This window comes from Notolepis coatsorum, assembly GCF_963971535.1.
Source record: "Notolepis coatsorum genome assembly, chromosome: 3".
NCBI classification, from domain to species: Eukaryota; Metazoa; Chordata; class Actinopteri; order Aulopiformes; family Paralepididae; genus Notolepis; species Notolepis coatsorum.
In genome coordinates, this window is record NC_140167.1 from 160,887,143 (window position 1) to 160,907,598 (window position 20,456).

The window sequence follows — 20,456 nt, forward strand, 5'->3', positions numbered from 1 at the left end:
GAATTGGATTAAATTCATTCAGTAAGTAAGTCTCACAAAACACAATAGTAATACATTTACACATACATAAATGTAGTTAGTACATACCCAAGCATGTTGGTGTATTGGCCCCGGATTCGGTTTCGGAGTGTTCTGCTGTGTGAACACAAAATAAATCAGCGGCCATCAAAGCATGTACATGTGTGTGTGTTGTAATCAATGGAATTTTACATATGCTACACAACCATGCATTTAAATATAGGCCTCGCCATGTGCCCATGCCATTGTGTATGTGTGTGCTGTAATCAATGGAATTTGCATATAGAGGCCTCACCATGTACTGCGAAGTTCAAAGGTGTTGGAGAGGATGCATGTCTTTTGATCTTGTGTGTGTGTGTGTGTACACACACTGCACACACACACACACACATACACACACACATCAAATGGCATGGGGTGAGGCATCTACACACACACACACACACACATCCATGTAACTAAATGTAGTGGCCTGTACATGCCTACTATATCCTATATCATTCAACTATCGATTTGAACATGCACAAAACAATATTCACATTGCAACATACCAATTACCACGTCGACCACCACCACCACGTCGTATCATGCCCAGCATGCAACTATTATCACTTACATGATAGCTACACACTTCAAAGAGCCACTTCAAAGGGCGTGCACATGCACACACACACACACGCACACAAGACAACCTAACTGTAGCACATGGTAGCGTGGCCTGTACTACATGCCTACTATATCCTATATCATTCAACTATCGATTTGAACATGCACAAAACAATATTCACATTGCAACATACCAATTACCACGTCGACCACCACCACCACGTCGTATCATGCCCAGCATGCAACTATTATCACTTACATGATAGCTACACACTTCAAAGAGCCACTTCAAAGGGCGTGCACATGCACACACACACACACGCACACAAGACAACCTAACTGTAGCACATGGTCGCGTGGCCTGTACTACATGCCTACTATATCCTATATCATTCAACTATCGATTTGAACATGCACAAAACAATATTCACATTGCATTAGTAAACATGACGTACCGTTGCCCCGTCGACCACCACCGTGTCCGACTCCCACGTCTGAATCGTGCGATGAATCAGACTCATACCTCCGACCCAAGCCGAGATCATCGTCAGATGATTCCGGAGCTAGAATATAATAAATGCATATCAGCGTTAGGTTTGGCAAACTAACGTTACATAGTCACAGAATAAGCGGTAGGTAAATCATCAAATACACGTTTCACACACACACAATCACATGCATATCGCCGGCGTTGGTTTGTCGAACTAACGTTACATAGTCACAGTATGTAAATCATCAAATACACGTTTCACACACACACACAATCACATGCATATCGCCGTTGGTTTGTCGAACTAACGTTACATAGTCACAGTATGTAAATCATCAAATACACGTTTCACACACACACATATATATATATATATATATAAGACCGTGTAATTACCTGGTGGTTCCCAATCGGCGCTCCCATCAGATTCGTGGGCGGTCGAATCGCTGTCCCCTGACTCGCATGAAGAAGCTATGACCACAGCGGCAGCCTTCCTCTTCCTCGAACTGCGTCGGGTAGAGCCGCTCCCGGTCCCGGGGCGAGACGCGTTACTGGGCCCAGCAACGGTCTCACGGCTCTCTCCGATCGGAGCTACCAAAGACGTTGGTGCTGTTGGTGCTGCTGCTGCTTGAACAACCGCGGGTCCAAACGCCAGCTTCGTCTGAACAAAGCGACCCGCCGCCGGATTGTCCCCTCGCTTTCCTACACTACGTCTCTTCATACTGATCTAATAATCTAAATGAAACTACTAACTGATCAAACTACTATTACTACTACTGAAATATACTACCTAGACTACACACTAATCCCTCGAATAGTACTACTACTTAGCACGACTAAGTACTTTCTAAAGCACAGCTGAAACCTTACAATTAGTCTGATACTACCACTATACTGTATAACACTATAAATATAGACTATAGGCTGATCTCAATTCAAATATCTCTCTCAATCTCTCTCTCTCTCTCTATCGCTCTATCTATCTCTCTCTCTCTCTCTCCTCCAAAACCTCGTAGATTCTGGGATCGCGCTAACGTTTTATACCTGTGGTTACATTGGCCAGGTATGCTGGCCAATCAAATGCCAGATTCATTGTGGGGTACAATATTCCCCCTATTGTGATAGTGTTAGAAAATAGGGGGACACTGCCACCTAGTGAAATTTGAGAGGAAATGCAGTTTCCGGTTAAAATTTTCTTCCAAAAGCTCGGCGGTGAAGTTCAGACGGGGAAAATCGAAAAAAGATGTAAACAGATCAAAGACGCTGTACAGCGTCCTCGGCACCTTGAGCATGGCCGGGAAAGACGCTGTAAAGCGTTTCCCGGCACCCAAAGTGTTAAGGACCCCCTCGAAAACGAGATAGCATATCTCAAGGGGTTTATCCTTCAAATAAAATTTCAAACATTTCAAATATAAGACAATCCCAGTCCATAGCGCCGATCTCAATTAAGGGCACACAGCATCACATTAGCTTATATGCAGACAATGTAATATTGTTCATGCAAAACCCTACCACCTCCCTACCTCATCTTCTCAAAGTAATAGATGATTTTGGCAATCTATCGGGATTTAAGATAAACTGGCCAAAGTCGACCTTCCTCAATTAATGTGACTGCGAAGGCTACCACCCTCCCAGCAAATATACCCATGGTAGAACACTTTAGATGTCTTGGAGTTGAAATATTCCCCACTATAAGCCAAACGGTGAAGTATAATTATTCCGGATTGCTAGATAGGATCACAAATGACTTCGGCAGGTGGTCAAAATTTTAAAACTCATTACAGGCCCGAGCGTCAATAGTTAAGATGAATGTTTTACCCAGAGTTAACTTCTTCAGCTCGATGTTGCCGTTACCCCCCCCCCCCCCCCTGTTGGTTACTGGCAAAAATTACACTCCGCTGCATATACATTTATTTGGAACAACAAACATCCACGAATAAAAAGATCCACTGCACAGAGAAATAAAGCCGACGGGGTTTAGCCTTTCCAGACTTCAACTATTACTTTAAAGCGTTCTCTTTAAGACCACTGATCACCTGGTTTGATTCTCAAGCATCGGTATCCTGGAGACCATTAGAGGAGAACATAGTGGCACCACATAGACTGCAGGATATAGTATACACCAACTTATCAATTAAGCAATGCAACTTGAGATATGGCCCTCTTATTACACATGTGATCCGGATATGGCGTGACACACAGAAAAAGTGTACTAACCACCATAAATGGCACAGTCACTCTCCCCTATTTTATAACAATTTACTCCTTATTGCACAACAACCTATCAGATTTCCTAGATGGGAAAAGAAAGGCATACACACATTGGGGGATATCTTCGATGACCATGGTTTCTGCAGTTATCAAGATATATTTAACAATTTTTACCTCACCAGTTCCACTCATTTTTTCTATCTACAATTAAGAGCAGCTTTGAGAGCTCACGGAGTCTCATTAAATATTCCACTTGAGCACCACAGATTTCACAAATTCTTTTATGTCAAGGAGACATCGAGAGGCTTCGTCTCTGACTTTTATCGCCACTTACTTACGTCCTCATATGAGGTCCTTCCCCTAGACTCGGTTTGGAGGAAGGATATCCCAAACTTGGAAGTAGATTTTGATTGGGATGCAGTCTGGGCAAATGTTCGGCTATCATCACGCAACCCAGATCACCAACAGATTAATCTCAATTTTGTTCATAGGACTTACCTGACTCCTAGACGTTTGCACCTAATGGGTCTCAGACAAGACTCTCAATGCTCCTTGTGTTCAAACGGTGCTCTTGGTATATATAATAAGGGGAAGGAAAGAGCGAGGAAGAGCGAGCAAGAGCACATGTATTGTATTTATTATTTTTATGTCTTTTAATCTACATTTATTTTGATTTAATTACTGGATTGTCATTATTATTATTATTATTTCTGTCATTGTCCTGTGATTTATCATTGATTATTACTGTTACTGTATAGTTTGTCTAGTTTCATGTTAAAAAAGGGAAAATAAAAAGCATTTGTTAAAAAAATAAAAAATAACACATCCCTGCCCCCACCCCCACCTAATAGAAAGTCCCCTCCCCACCGTATGTATATTCTCTCCCCACCGTATGTATATTTCTCTCCCACCCACCCAGTGATGCAGTGGTGGTTCCACGGGGTACCACACCATCCTAGCAGTTTTCTGAGCAGAAGTACACACAGTCGCGCACGGATGTGTACGCGCAGTCGCACACAAATGTGCACGTGCGCACACACAAAAATGCGCTTCAGTAATTCGTTGTGCGCTAAGTACCCACCGTCTTATAACAATAGCGCAGGTCGTCAGGTGTCTTCAACTACACTACCCGGCACTTATCTATCACCTAGACTTTGCATAATAATAGGATACCAATACTAACATAACAAAGAAAGAGAATTGCAAAACCAAAATACAAGCCCTGTGGGGGTTTGCTTGATCTGTGGAACTCTCACTATGTGAGAAATGGTCCCGACTGGAAGGATGAGGCATTAAGTTGTGCTTCAGAAGGAAACTGTCCTTCTATAAACTGTAAGTTACATTGTTAATTTAGTTTGTATTTACTTTTCTAGTTTAAGTTAATTCAACTAAAGAAATTGTAACTACAATATTGTATCTACAATTACATTTTTCAACCATATCTGTTGACAATATAATATCTTTTTCAGCTTCTCTATTTCAAGGCAATATTTACAAAAACTAAATTAAAACTAGTAATTTCCTATACAAACATGTTTCCTACTATTTATGCATAATAATCATCTGTTCTGTGCGACCGAGAGGGTTCTGATATTACGACTGCATCCCTGCACCCACCCACCCCCTCCTAATGTACAGTCTCATCCCCATCATATGTATATACTCTCTGTCAGGATCTATGGGTAACAGTACTGTATATTTGCATATCATATATGTCACAAATGTAACAGTACAATATACCTGTATGTCCCTATGGCCTATGCCATAAATGTCATGATGTCATATGTTGACTTACTTGACTTAATCCTCTTTACCCCGTTGGGGGGCATAGGGCGTCCACCAGAGCTCTCCATCTCACTCTCTTCTGGGCCAGGGCCTTTGCTTCTTTCCAGCTCACTCCGATGTTCTTTAGGTCTTGGAGTGTGGAATGTCTCCAGGTGTTTCTCGGCCTACCGGCTTTCCTCTTCCCCTGCGGGTTGTAGTCCAAGGCCTGTCTAGTGATATTGTTGGAGTCCTTCCTAAGGGTATGCCCTATCCAGTTCCACTTTCTCCTTTTGATGGTGGTAGCTATGCTGTCCTGGTTGGTTATCCTCCACAGCTCTTCATTTGTGGTTTTGATGGGCCACCACAGCTTGAGGATGTAGCGCAGGCATTTGTTGACAAACACCTGGATCTTGCTTGTGAGGCCCTCAGTAGTCTTCCACGTCTCAGAGCCGTAGAGCAGGACAGTCTTCACATTGGTATTGAAGATCCGTAGCTTGGTGTTGTTGGAGAGTTGCTTGGACAACCAGATTGGCCTGAGTATCCTGAATGCTACCTGTGCTTTGCTGATGCGTGCCTCTATGTCCCTGTCTGCTCCTCCATCCCTGCTGATGTTACTCCCTAGGTAGGTGAAGTGCTCCACGTCCTCTATGGCCTCTCCCCTCAGTGTGATTGGATCATGTGTTTTTAGATTTAACCTCATGGTCTTGGTTTTTCCGGTGTTGATCTTGAGTCCAAGCTGGTCACTGTTATCTGTCTTCTGTTGCATGTGTGTGTGGTTTTCAGAGACTAGCGCAAGGTCGTCTGCGAAATCCAGGTCCTCGAGCTGGGTAAACAAGGTCCACTGGATTCCTGTCCGTTGATTTTCAGTTGTTCTTCTCATGATCCAGTCAATGGCAATGAGGAAAATCAAAGGAGAAAGAAGACAACCCTGCCGCACCCCTGTTGTGATGGCAAAGGTGTCTGACAGTTTGCCCTTGCAGATCACCCGGTCATTGAAATCCTGGTACATGTTCTTTATTAGGTTGATGATCTTAGAGGGTAGACCATAGTGACCTAGGAGTTTCCAAAGCACTTCCCTATCTAGGCTGTCAAAGGCTTTTTCAAAGTCTACAAAATTCATGCACAGGGAGTTTTGCCACTCAACACACTGCTCGATAATAATTCTTAAAGTAGCAATATGGTCTGTGCATGATTTATCCTTCCTAAAACCTGCTTGCTCTTTCCCCAACTGTCCGTCTAAGGCTGCTTGTATCCTATCTAAGATAATCCTACAAAGAACCTTGCTAGGGACGGACAGGAGCATTATGCCTCTCCAGTTGTTGCATTCACTGAGGTTTCCTCTTTTTGGAATGGTGACCATTAAGCCCGTTTTCCATTCTATTGGGATTACCTCTGTATCCCAGATCTTGTTGAGGAGGTGGTATAGAACCTCTGTGGTCGCTTTGGGATCAGCTTTCAGAATATCAGGGGGTATGTTGTCAACTCCTGGTGCTTTCCCAGCCTTCATCTTTTTGATGGCTCTGGTTATTTCATCCTTAGATATCCTCCCACAGTTGATCTTCAAGGCTTCTGATGGTACACTGCTGATCTCTGGTGTTGTTTCTGGGGGAGGTCTATTTAGGAGTTCCTGGAAGTGTTCCCTCCAGCGGTCCAGCTGTTGGGCTTCCTGTGTGATGAGTTGTCCCTGTTTATTCTTCACTGGTCGGCTAATGGTTCATATGTTGTGTATGTCATAAATGTCACTATGAATTGAAAATGGGGGACCCTGATGTAAACAAGACAAACGTCTTTCTCTGGTCTGCATCCCCTTAACAATTGTGTGTATTGACTATTGAGCCGTACTGTATTGTACCCATTCTGCAATTTGTTAAATAAAAATTTCATTCATTCTCTCTCTCTCTCTCTCTCTCTCTCTCTCTCTCTCTCTCTCTCTCTCTCTCTCTCTCTCTCTCTCTCTCTCTCTCTCTGTCTCTCTCAATTAAATTCAAAGGGGCTTTATTGACATGGGAAACATACATTTACATTGCCATTACATTGTCTCTCTCTCTCTCTCCCTGTGTCTCTCTCGTATATCTACTGTAGTAGATTTCCCCAAGCTCAAACTGTAATTACTGTAGGAAATGGGAGGGAAAGTATTGAAATCTGTATTTCCCCAAGGTCGTCCGCTACTGGGACTAAGCTGAAAATGGTGGGACCAGTGCACACACATTTTAGAATAGTACATGGATTTTAGAAGTCCCATAGTAGTCTGAACAACATACAATACTAGGGGGTTTGGCTGTTAAGAGTGAGGCCCTGGGGGAGAAATGGATTAGCATTTCCCTGTGTTAGATAAACCTCTGTTCCCCCTGGGGGAAGTAGGTGCAACTCACCAGTTCAAAGGCCGGTGCTATGTACACAGCTGATGGAGACACTATTTAAAATAGTGTAACAGTTGAAGACAGTTGGTTTCACCAAAAGTCCATTGATAACATCGCCCTGAACGAATTTACATACAAGTGTCACAAAGAAACAGGAACAAAGCCCTAGGCTGCAGACATCCTGTGGGCACTGTAGAGAGACCACATGGTTCAGGAGACACTAAGTTCATTACTCCAGTCATTAAAGTACTTTTATATCGTTAAAGAAACTCCAAATTAAACTACAAATATTACAGTTATGTTGTGCTAATGAGGTTGGACGTAATGATATGAAACATGCATTGTTCATACCCAAAGTGAGCACCAAAGTTGCCATAAAACGCTTTCTGAACCAATCTTTAGAATATTCATAAATACTGACAACTAGCTGCTTATAAGGGATAATGATTAAAATATAACAGGAGTGTCTTAAAACCAAAGAGAAGATCTTATACTCAATTATACAACGGCATGCAAATTTCTCGATTCTGATTGGCCATTTACACGTCTTTATTGGCAACAATCCACGGTCCTGGGCTCAGGACCCGCCCACAACCGAATCACATATCACTCCCCGGCTCACTCCGGGAGAAAACAAGATCGCGGACAACAAATGGTTATGTTGAAAGCACCATAACGACTAAATATGAAGCGATTCTGTCAAGGGGAATGTGTTAGTCCTTTAAACAATGTTGGATGATGTAATTGATGGGTCTTGAGTCAATCTAGAACAAAAGAAAAATCGCGGATTGATTGATTGATTAATTGATTGATTTAAATGTCTTCCTTCCTACTTTCTACTGACTGCAGCGTTCTCTCTCACACTGTCCGACGCTGGCGTACCCACAAACACACACACACACATACACACACACACACACACACACACACACACACATACACACACACGCACGCACACACACACACACACTGTGACACACACACACACACACACACACACACACACACACACACTCCTGTCTGCAACAGCGGGGGAGTCAGACTGAGAGAGAAGCAGCGCTGTTTTAAGTGAGCATGGTCTATTGAATTGATTGATTGGTTGATTGCTAATTTTATTACTGTACCCCTGGTTTCCAACTGGTTAAGTTTAGGCTAAAAGAAATAAATAAAAAAATAGGGCGAAGAAAACGTTTTTTTCCTATAGGGCAAAGAAAACGTTTTAATTTGTTTTACCTACTTTATATAGAAGCATCTAAGAATGAAGTTCTATGGAAAGTAGGTCTGCATTCCCTTAACAATTGTGTGTATTGAGCCGTACTGTATTGTACCCATTCTGCATCTGGTAATAAAATTTTCAATCAATCATTCCAATAATACACAGTTGGATGTGTTAGTTGGTTGGATGCACTTCAAGCTGCTTCCACATGAGGCAACTTCTCTCAATCATTCCAATAATACACAGTTGGATGTGTTAGTTTGGTTGGATGCACTTCAAGCTGCTTCCACATGGAGGCAACTTGTCTTTTTTGTAGTTGTGGGAACTACTTTTTCTGGCGGATGGTTTTTTCAATAAATCTTCGATTAATGTGTGTTTATTGTATAGAAATAAGGTTGGATGAATCTGGCAGTTGTATAAAAGCTTTACACCACTTGTAGTCGTGATTTGTGACCAATAAACCATGCCTAGGGGGGGTCTAACGACCACCCCTAGGCATGGTTTATTGGTCACAAACCACTCCTGCGCGTGATGTAATGCTTAAATAATAGGTTAACACAGGTATTAAAATACGGCAAAAGAACTAAACTATTTTAAGTAATTAAAGTTAAGAGTAATCTTTGGGTTTTAGTCAGTAAAATAGGAATGTAGCATGTTTTAAAAACGTTAAAACCAAACAGTACATTTGTACTTTAAAATAGTCAAGACAGCCCCCAGAATTCAAAGGTCTCCATAGTGGGTGGCTCAAAATGGCCGCTCTAGGGTTTCAGCCAATCAGAACAAAGGACTCCTCCCCCTCTGACGTAAGAATAGCAGGTTCCGAAGGGGAGGAGTTAAGGCTTTAAGACTAGCAGTCTAGTTAGAGAGACAACAAGAAAGAACGCAACAACACACACACGCTTTCTTGAGCCCAGACCACAGGAGGACGGCAGCCGGAACAGAGGAAGAAGACGCTTTTCAGACGAGACACCAGATTCCTTTGTTGCAACCAGGCAACAGAGGCCTACATTGACCATTCCTTTAGTAACTTCCTTTTGAATTAGTCTGGAACAAAGAGCTGATGGCATAGTCTCAATGGTATCTTTGTTTCATTGCACGTTTTGAATTCAAGCCTTTTGTTATTTCACTTTTGCTTTTGAAATAAAGCTGGATCTGAGAACTAGCCAACTCTCATCGTCTTCATTTCATTCTCCTGCTCCGCCGTCGTTACAAGGCCATTTCCTGGCCTTTTTAAGTAAAAGGGAATTCGTAGACGGACAAACACAACGCAGAGTAGCATAGCTGGTTCTTAATATAAGAACCAAAGACCCTTTTTACTTCACTACCTCTTTCTCTCTCTCTCATACCCACTTCTGTGCTTTCCCCTCCTGGTCTCTTTTCATTCACACATTGTCAATCTCTCTTTACCTCTTCCTTTTCTGTATCTTCTCATGTTTTTTTCTTTCTCTCTGTCTCCCTGCTTTCTCTCCTCTCTTCATCCCTTCACCCCCCAATCTCTTATTTAATTCCTTATGTGATGTTCTGCTCATCAGGGACAATAAACAGTAAAAAATCAAGGTGAACACATTGAGACAATGTGAAAGCTGTTCTAGCATGTGCAGGACTATTAGGAATGTCTGAGGAGGACTTGAGTCTGAGTGTTTCTGACCACTAAGTGTGTCTGACTCTTAACCAACAAAACCTGCACGGACTACAATGTATGACCTCTATCATGCCAGTTAGGGTACCTTGTGTAGTGTTTCCCCTAGGATTTTTTTCAGGGGGGGTGGTAGGCTGAAATGAAACGATTGCACATAAATTAGGTAAATAAATATTAACAATATTAACAATATTTATTTACAACACATAAATTAACTTATTTACAATTATACATACAATAGTGACAACACACATATGAACTATTTACAATACAGGGAGGCACATACAACACTCATAACTTTTTACAACCAGTGGCAGAGCAAGCGCACTCAAGTTGTTCGGAAATTCTGAGGGCTCAGAGTGCACACGGGACGCTCTGACCGAAGAGTCAGTTTATCAGAGCGGAGCAGATTTTAAGAGTGAATTTATTAACTCACATTAACTATAGGGCCCTATGAAATCCGTTGTTTTTAACTAACTTTAATAACAGTACATCTGCAAACAGTGCCAGTGCAGTTCAATGTTCAGTGCCAGGCAGTTCAGTTATGAGGTTTATTTTTTTCAATTCAGTTCAGTTCAATGCAGTTCAACTGCCAGTGCAGTGCAATAACTAAATAATAATTAAATAGTTAAATAATACAAAATAATTATTTGTTTAAAAGAAATCAGAAAAAAACTGTAAAATGTAATTTCTTTCAAAGAGATGTACTTTAAAGGTTCCTGCTTCTCCCCATCTCTGTCTGACATCACCATTGTAATACATGATGGTTAGGCCTTTGTGTTTTCCCTTACACTAACCAAGCTCCTGACCTGATGGACTAGACTCTTCCATGTGTTTATGTTGTGCTGTCGTGCTGTGCTGTATTTATGTATTTATTGTGTCATGTTGTGCTGTATTATGTATCAATTTGTATCTATGTCCCAGTTTTATGTATTGTAGAGCTTATTACACTCTGTACCGATCAAGAATACCACCAACCTGGTTGTGTGGCAATAAAGGAATCTTGTATCTTGTATCTTGTGAGGGATTCTCTTTTGTCTGTCAGCAGCGTTTTGAATGGCACATTTGTATAATATTTTTTTAAGTTTAAATATCAACATTATCTGGCCATCCTCAGTAAATACTATCAAACTCCTCTGACCTCATCTGGTCTTTCCAAAGACCAGAGTTGGGACAAGCGTGAGTGCACACACAAATGTGCCATTCTCCCTTTCTGTGTGTGCGTGTGTATGTGTGTGCGCGCGCAAGCACCCATTAAGCAGACTTAATGATTTTAGAATATCATTAAGTCAACTATCCAGTTAGTTTTTATAGTGTAACGTTTGGCTACTTGAAGGAGAGAGAAAGATCGAGACTGAGACTCGTTAAGTGCGACGCTAGTCAGTGACTTGCGGAGCGCGCACTGCGCTCCGTTGTCTTGGAATGGATTTGTTAGCTTTTTTCTGCGTCTCCATAGACCGTGCCGTGCCAGTTTTAAAGTCGTAGTGAAGACTGATTTATATGAAAACCATATAATTTAGCTAGCTCGCTAATGTTACTGGGATTAAAGCAAGCTTAATTTTTTTTAAACGTATTAACCCTTTCACTACCACACTACAGAAGGTTAACACTTTCACTACCATAGCGTGGTAGTGAAAGGGTTAACCTTCTGTAGTGTGGCAGTGAAAGGGTTAACCCTTTGTCGTGTGGCAGTGAAAGGGTTAACATTCTGTATTGTCGCAGTGAATGGGTTAACCCTTTGGTAGTGTGGTAGTGAAAGGGTTAAACAAAAACCGTCAAGGCAATGGTAGGGGAAACACTTTTTATTTTTATATTCTGATATTATTTTCCTATATTTACATGTCTTTCTTCTATTACCCTGCCCATACCTGTACCACCCCCACCCCCATGCTGCTATGATGCTCAAATTTCCCCAAGGGGATCAATAAAGGAAGATCTTATGTATACGAGCTGAGTAGGTTCATTGACCACTGTAGGATTGCCATTAGACTACGTAAATGGTAAATGGTGCATTTATATAACAGCTTTTATCCAAAGCGCTTTACAATTTGTTCCTCACATTCACAGCGGCCTCGACCATGCAAGATGCCAACCTGCTCATCGGGAGCAATTAGGGGTTAAGTGTCTTGCTCAAGGACATTTCGACATGCTGCCCGGGTGGAGTGGGAATCAAACCGGGAACCTCTGGATTACCGGACGACTGCTCTACCTCCCGAGCCACTGTCGCCCAATATGGACTCCAAGTAGGCTGATAGAAAGGTTGAATAGTTGTAGGAATGGTTCACTGTATAGTCCATCTCATAGAATGTCCAGTTGAACTCCCCAGTGTGTTGATATCAGTGTTGAAATCTCAAGTCCCCAGTGTTCGAGTCCGAGTCCAAGTCACCAAAGAAGAGCCCGAGTCGAGTCCCCATTACCCTAGTCCGAGTCCAAGTCATCAAGGTTGAGTCCACTCCACTCTGGCGTCAAAGAGCTGACAATCATATAAATAAAAGGTCTACATTAAAGGAAAACTCCAACATTTTGGGAAATTAGCTTATTTGCCATCTACCCTGGAGTTAGACAAGAGGATGCATACCTTTTTATTCTCTGTGCATGCAGTAGGAGTAGGAAGACGTTGGGAACTAGGCTAATGGAGGAACCTACTTCCAGTGACTGATGCTAAGCTAGGCTAACAGTGCACGTCTTCCTACTCCTACTGCATGCACAGAGAAGAAAAAGGTAAATTGTGTATCTTAACACTCCAACATTTTGGGAACCCTGGAGTTAGACAAGAGAATGCATACCCTTTTCTTCTCTGTGCATGCAGTAGGAGTAGGAAGACGTTGGGAACTAGGCTAATGGAGGAACCTACTTCCAGTGACTGATGCTAAGCTAGGCTAACGGTGTGCGTCTTCCTACTCCTACTGCATGCACAGAGAAGAGAAAAGGTATGTATCTTCTTGTCTAACTCCAGGGTAGATGGGTTTTCCTTTAAACATAAATGACACAGTGGTCACCATTTCAAATGGAGTGTATTTACTTTGTGACACAATAGCCAAAAAATGCACTAGCCATCAATATCTTATGCCAAATGATTAGGGCCTATTACAAAAATTATTAGGGCCCATTACAAAAATTATTAGGGCCTATTTATCAATTAACAAGTCTGAGTCCTTCCGAGTCCGAATGCAGTCAATGCTCGAGGCCAAGTCCGAGTCACAAGTCCTGAAAATCTGTCCAGGACTCAAGTACTACAACACTGGCGGAGACACCGCTGGCAACAGAGACCGTCGTAGCCAGCGGCGTCTCATCCATTCAGAGCTCGTATTGACAACATAATTATGCTGCCTGCAGTACCGGATTCTTCTCAACTCCTCCGCAGAGCTCAACCCGCCTGCGTGTACAAAACAACACCCTCCGTGGAGCCACGGGCGGCCGGGTCGGGTCTCCGGGATCTCCATAGCAACACGTCAGTGACGAACATGTTACGCCTGCATGTCTATTTAATTATGATGAGTGAGAGACCAAGGCCACCGGCTCGTCGGTGCCATCACAACTTTTTGAGCTAACATAGGTGTGTGGGTGTGTGTGTGTATGTGTGCATATAGGCATATATAGGGGGGAGCAATATTGCAAAGAGGTCAATTTGTCGCCCTCAAAAAGTACTGCATATGAAAGACGACCCCCTCCCCAAAAGAGGTAAAAGAAATAAGGAGGGGGTCAAAACATTGATATACGAATATCCTTCTTACCTGTAACTATATATCAACCAACTATTTCAGAGCCTTACTGCATTATATTCCATTATATTTGTGTCAGCGGGTACCTGAATTATGTCTTTTCTTTTATATAAAGACATTTTCCACCATACATTTATTCAGAAAAGGCACAAATTGGTCCATAAAAAGTACACCAGAATGCAGGAAATTAAAAGTGTTTGAACTTGAATGTCCCGAGGGAGGACGTCCAGACTGCCCACTTAACCCTTTCACTACCACACTACAGAAGGTTAACCCTTTACTATCACACTCTGTAGTGTGATAGTAAAGGGTTAACCTTCTGTAGTGTGGTAGTGAAAGGGTTAACCCTTTGTTGTGTGGCAGTGAAAGGGTTAACCTTCTGTATTGTCGCAGTGAAAGGGTTAACAGGTTGGTAGTGCGGCAGTGAAAGGGTTAAAATATCCCCCCAATGTTATGTTGAAACCAAACCTACCCTGTGGTGTGTGTGTGTGTGTGTGCACGCAGAGGACTTTTACCAACTCTACAGTGTGGACTCTGGAACCTTGCAGGTAGAGCTGCTCTCATCCCAGCTCACCACTGTTTTAGCCAAAAGAAAGGACTTGCTTCAATGACCGCATCGGTGGCAGGGACGTTGTTGTCATGCCGTTCATTTGTTCCCAGAACTGTTGGTGAGGGGGTGATACAATGACCTTGAATATGAAGAACTTCTCGACATGAAAGCCTGTGTTGTTGGTGGCGAGGTGGGAGAAACTCTACCTGATTTGACAGGTTGCCCAACATGACCAGGTCCCTTTTTTCCAGTTGGGTCACTACAGGTCTCATGTACAATATTACATATTCAAACAATGTGAACACGTAAATATCTCATGACCCCCCCTCCATGATTGACCCTCAGCTCATTAATATGTGACGGGAGGTGGTGTCTGTGACTGTTTTTGGACTATATTAGTATATTATTATTGTGTTAACAATACCGACCAGGTATCAGTGCCTCGCAAAGTGCAGATAGGAGGTTTTCCCCCCACTTTTTCTTTTATGCAGATAGATTTGTTCTTCTGCCATCGATATATTACATGAATAGATTGGTGCCTGGCTATCTAGAAAATATGATCTTCTCTCCCAGCATCAAGTCTGTAACCTGTTCCATAACTTTATTCCAAACAGTCTGCTCACTCATTAAAAACCACATGCAATTTAGATTTTGATGGGTGATGATGATTTAACTCTTTGGGTGCCACGCCCTTTCCCCATCTGTACTCAATGGCACCAGCGTTATTGACCATTTTAGCGATGTTTGCAGACCCATCGTGTGTTCTGTATGATAGCTATGGAGACAATAGTATGACTCATTTGACAGGCATTGTTCACAGTCCATCACCTACTAATCAGTTAATTTCTACATACTGTAGTTTTTGCGCTATTCCACGCTAAACATCACCCCTTTCCAAAATAATCCAGTCTTTTTTCATAGATAGCGAGATATGACGCGTTATATACAATATGCCCAAATCGTTCTGGTCATTTTAACTAGAAACCGTGATAATGTTTGTCGAGCATGTTTTACGTCCGGTAAAACACGACACTGATCGTTACAGAAGCTTTACCTTAAAAAAATACCAGCAGGAGACCATACCTCAGTCAGAAAGTACTCCAAAATGAATAAATCCCAGTCGATCTCATGGCGATCGCAATTACTCGTGTATATTGGGCATGTCTACCATAGGGGAAAGAATAGCTCTGAGGCACCAAATCTTCCACCGATTGCTATGATGTGATCCACCCCTAGCGGAAAGAGCCAGAGGTAAACTCGGTACTGGACCAGGCTGGAAGACAACTGATATCCCCAGTTCAAAAGGTAGGCGATACTGCCACCTGGTGAGATTTGATCGTCATTGCAATTCCAATGTAGGCAGATGAGCCAGAGACCTAGAGAGCTCCGGGTGAGTGTTTAGAACAGGGATCAAAGGAAAAAGATCAACGGATCTAAAAACAAGATATTATGTTTTTGGCACTCAACGCTTGGTGGCGAAACACAAGATATTATGTTTTTGGCACAGAACGAGTTAAAGAATCCCTCAGCTACAGTCAAGCTTATTTTATTATCACTAATAGTGTGACATGTCATATCAAGTGGACAGAACCCGGGGGTTTAGTAGCCAGTAGGGTTGGGTACCGTTCACATTTGAACCGATACCAGTACCTGTACTACTTCTTGGAATTCGGTACCAAATGGTACCTTTTTTCGGTATTTAACTCTTTGTAATTACAAAATCATTCATTTCAGTTTGTTATTTCAATCAACATTTTGTTATTTATTGTTGTAACACATCACGCTAAATAAATGGCATTTGTTTAAATATGAATATTATCTGGCCATCCTCTGTAAATATTATCAGACTCCTCTGACCTCGTCTGGTCTTTCCAAAGACCCAAGAGACGGGACAGTAATATATAGACACCAATATAATATCTGAGGGAGAATCATGGGAGTCTACACTACAAGGTTTTTTTGTTTGACATCTGCCTTGAACTCCGCAGGGAACATTTCCAGGCGAATACAAATTAATTAGCTTGAACTGTGTTTAATATGGAGATGGATTAAAATGCCCCAAATACTTGTTTAGTGAAAAGCCTCCAAACGGGAGTTTTAAGTCAGTAAAGCCTGCAGGGCCACATTATGAAAACAAACCAGAATTGCTGTTGATATTTAAGTTAGACTGGTGCCAAGCCATTACTAGTCAACCATCGAAACCATCAAAATGAGACATTAATAAATATATTCAAAATCATTTACAGCCTGGAATGTTTGGAATAAATATTCTAAAAAATATCAAATACATTTAAATAATAATAACCTACTTTATTAACTGTAAACAATGAAACATTTAATATATATAATGAACTGCATATAGCCTTAACTTATTGCACGCCAATAACAAGATATCTCGTTTCTGAGAGCCAACGCTTGAGCGCCAATAACGAGATATCTCGTTTTTAGTTATTTTTTTCTATTTTATTATTTTAAACACTCGCGCAGGCCTTTGTGAATGTGCCTGGGACCTGCAATGACGATTGAATCCCGACAGGTGGCAGTATCACCTACCTTATGAACTGGGCATGGGCCAGTTCAGTGAGAGCAACCAAAGCACTAGGGAGCACTAGGGACTGAGCAGCAGTGAGCAAACTACAGTCATCTAACGTTGGACAATGGCGATCGCCTAGAGCGAACTATTGGATATTATGAAGAAGACAAAATGGATTATATGGATGATTATGGATGATAAGGTGCGTTTCCACCAGACTATGTTGGACTCAGCACTTTCTTTTTTAATTATGTTTTTGGTAGATATTTTATTGTTTTTTTCCGGGCAGTCCGGCAAAGAGAGAGGAAGTATGGGAGGATAGATGGGGGAAGACATTCGGAAAAGGTCGCCGGGTCCGGGAGTCGAATCCGGGACGGCCGTGTTGCACCGCAGTGCTGTACGTGGTGCGCCACCCTGGCACCCCGGACTCAGCACTTCTGGTAAATCATAAAAATACTATAGTCAAACTGGCCGATGAGGAAACCTATTCGGCTCCGTGGTATAGTCTGGCCTGAGCACACAATAGTAACCTGCAATGCAATGGCGAGCAAACTATTGGATATTATGAAGAAGAAAACAAAACGGATTAAATGGATGATGATTATGGACGATAAGGTGCATTTCCACCAGACTATGTTGGACTCAGCACTTCTGGCAAATCACAAAAATACTATAGTCAAACCGGCCGATGAGGAAACCTATTCGGCTGCGTGGTATAGTCTGGCCCGAGCAGACTATAGACAAAGAAGACAACGGATGAGGGCCACCTAACGTTATATGTATTGATCCCATTCTGATCTAAGACACTTGGAGCAAGAGTGGAGTGCATGCTGACAAAGGTAACGTCTATTTTATCTAACCCCATCATAAAACATGCTTTTGTAATGATCGCAGCGTCGGAAAACAACCCCTTCCCCCCCGATGGCTTTGTGAAGAAACATGGCCGTGTTTACCTTTGACCTGGCAATAATATAGGTTTCAGGCGAGCAGCCGCGAGATTTGCACATAATTATGTGCACAAAACACTATCTCACAATCTAGAAAACCAGCCTGGTTTATTGTGAAACGGGGGGATTTTTAGCATGGTATAGCGCACAAACGAAGGTATGTAGAAATAAACTGTTTCGTCCCTGTTGGAGTATAAATAGTGCCTGTCAAATGAGACATACCATTGTCTCCATAGCTATAATATAGAATATGCGATGGGTCCGCAAACATCGTGAAAATGGTCAATAACGCTGGCGCCAGGGAGTAAAGATGGAAAAACAGCGTGGCGGCAGTCAATGAGTTAAGATCATCACAACAAATGACACAGATACCAGTGACATTTCTTTCTATTTAATGAATAGAAATCACTAATATAAAATATTAAAGACATTTTTGAAAAGGCTGACGTTTGACTTCAGTTACTTTGACAACAGCACACGTTAAGACAACAGCGCACGTGTCAAGACAACAGCACACGTTAAGACAGCAGCGCACGTTAAGACAACAGTGCACGTGTCAAGACAACAGCACACGTTAAGACAACAGCGCACGTGTTAAGACAACAGCGCACGTGTTAAGACAACAGCGCACGTGTCAAGACAACAGCGCACGTGTCGAGACAACAGCGCACGTGTCGAGACAACAGCGCACGTGTCGAGACACAGCGCACGTGTCGAAACAGCGCACGTGTCGAAACAGCGCACGTGTCGAGACAACAGCGCACGTGTCGAGACAACAGCGCACGTGTCGAGACAACAGCGCACGTGTCAAGAAAACAGCGCACGTGACAAGACAACAGCGCATGTGTCGAGACAACAGCGCATGTGTCGAGACAACGCACGTGTCGAGAAAACAGCGCACGTGTCAAGACAATAGCGCACGTGTTAAGACAACAGCGCACGTGTTAAGACAACAGCGCACGTGTTAAGACAACAGCGCACATGTTAAGACAACAGCGCACGTGTCGAGACAACAGCGCATGTATCAAAACAGCGCATGTATCAAGACAACAGCGCACATGTGTTAAGACAACAGCGCATGTGTCAAGACAACAGCGCACGTGTTAAGACAACAGTGCACGTTAAGACAACAGCGCACGTGTTAAGACAACAGCGCACATGTCAAGGCAACAACGCATGTATCAAGACAACAGCGCACGTGTTAAGACAACAGCGCACGTGTCAAGGCAACAACGCATGTATCAAGACAACAGCGCACGTGTTAAGACAACAGCGCACGTGTTAAGACAGTATAGCTTTACTTTCTGCTCCTGAATGAATAAGAGTTCAGCGTCGTCAACTAGCAAATTATTTTATTTGTTCTTTTTAGCATTTGTCTCTGTAAAGCTGAAGAAACTAAACACGGAACAGGTACGTAATGCAACGCAGAACGCATGGTGATAAACAACCAGGGTACGTTTAGTTAAGACAACATCTCAAGAGAAACAAGAGTGGCTATGATTTCAGTTTTACAACTAAAATTATATTATAGGAGTGTTGAAAGATACCAGGAGAGTATTGTAAACGGCATGGTGACGTGTAGACAAAGTAAAACATAAAAACACACGGTTTCCTTTGTCACTGTTAAAAGAAATATGAGGACCAAGAAAGAAAGAAAAAATCTTTTTTGGCAAGTTTTAACTCTTTCCCAAATGCATCTACCACAGCATAAGTGAGGAACACAAAGACCATTAGTGCAATGCAAGAGAACAGGTGATATCTGCAAAATTAAATACTGTATTGTGTTCAGAAATTTTTCAATCTATAAAATGCATTAAAAGAAATGTGCAGCTCTAAAAACAAAAGCAAGCCTACTGAAAATGCCCAGGTAACAGTTTCTTCCTTGAAGAACATTGCTAAGAAGTTCAGCTCCTATGTTTCCTAATATCCAAGACCTTTAGCCGTCTCAGAAATGCCCAGTAAGCCATCTTTGGATGCCAAAATGTGTCCCGCTGAGTTTTTAAATAAATACAACGTGTCTCTATGAGGACACAATGTGTCTCTATGAGGACACCGAGCCCTCCTGTCCCTTTGTCTCCCAGGATCCGTCCAAAGTGGTCCTCTCTCTGGACATCTTGAAAAAGGCAGTTAAGACATCCGTCTCAGGTCCCTCTCCGCGAGGGAAACGCCTCAAATGTCCGTTTTGATTTTGTCCAGAGAGTTGTCGATCTTTGTCAGAGTCTTTTTGATGCGTAGCGCCGTTAACCGGGCGGAGGGGTTCTGGTACCAGCACTCCTTCATGAGTTTAGCAATGGCGGTTAATGTCTATAAAAAAAAATAAGAGAGAGAAATGAGGATATTAATCATCATTGAAAAACTATTATTTTAAACAACAAAGACAGTTAAAAAAAATGAAAAATA

General features: G+C 42.2%; 1 protein-coding gene across 1 annotated transcript in view; it reads right to left on the reverse strand.

The window, feature by feature from the left end:
• Nucleotides 1–19,393: 19,393 nt before the first annotated feature.
• LOC311226035 (uncharacterized protein) overlaps nucleotides 19,394–20,456 on the reverse strand; it is a 115,210-nt gene continuing 114,147 nt past the window's right edge. The window contains exon 13 of the mRNA XM_084311415.1: nucleotides 19,394–20,360. Within this exon, the coding sequence (XP_084167541.1) occupies nucleotides 20,226–20,360 (135 nt within the window). The 3' untranslated portion in view covers nucleotides 19,394–20,225. The remainder of the gene's footprint in view (nucleotides 20,361–20,456) is intronic.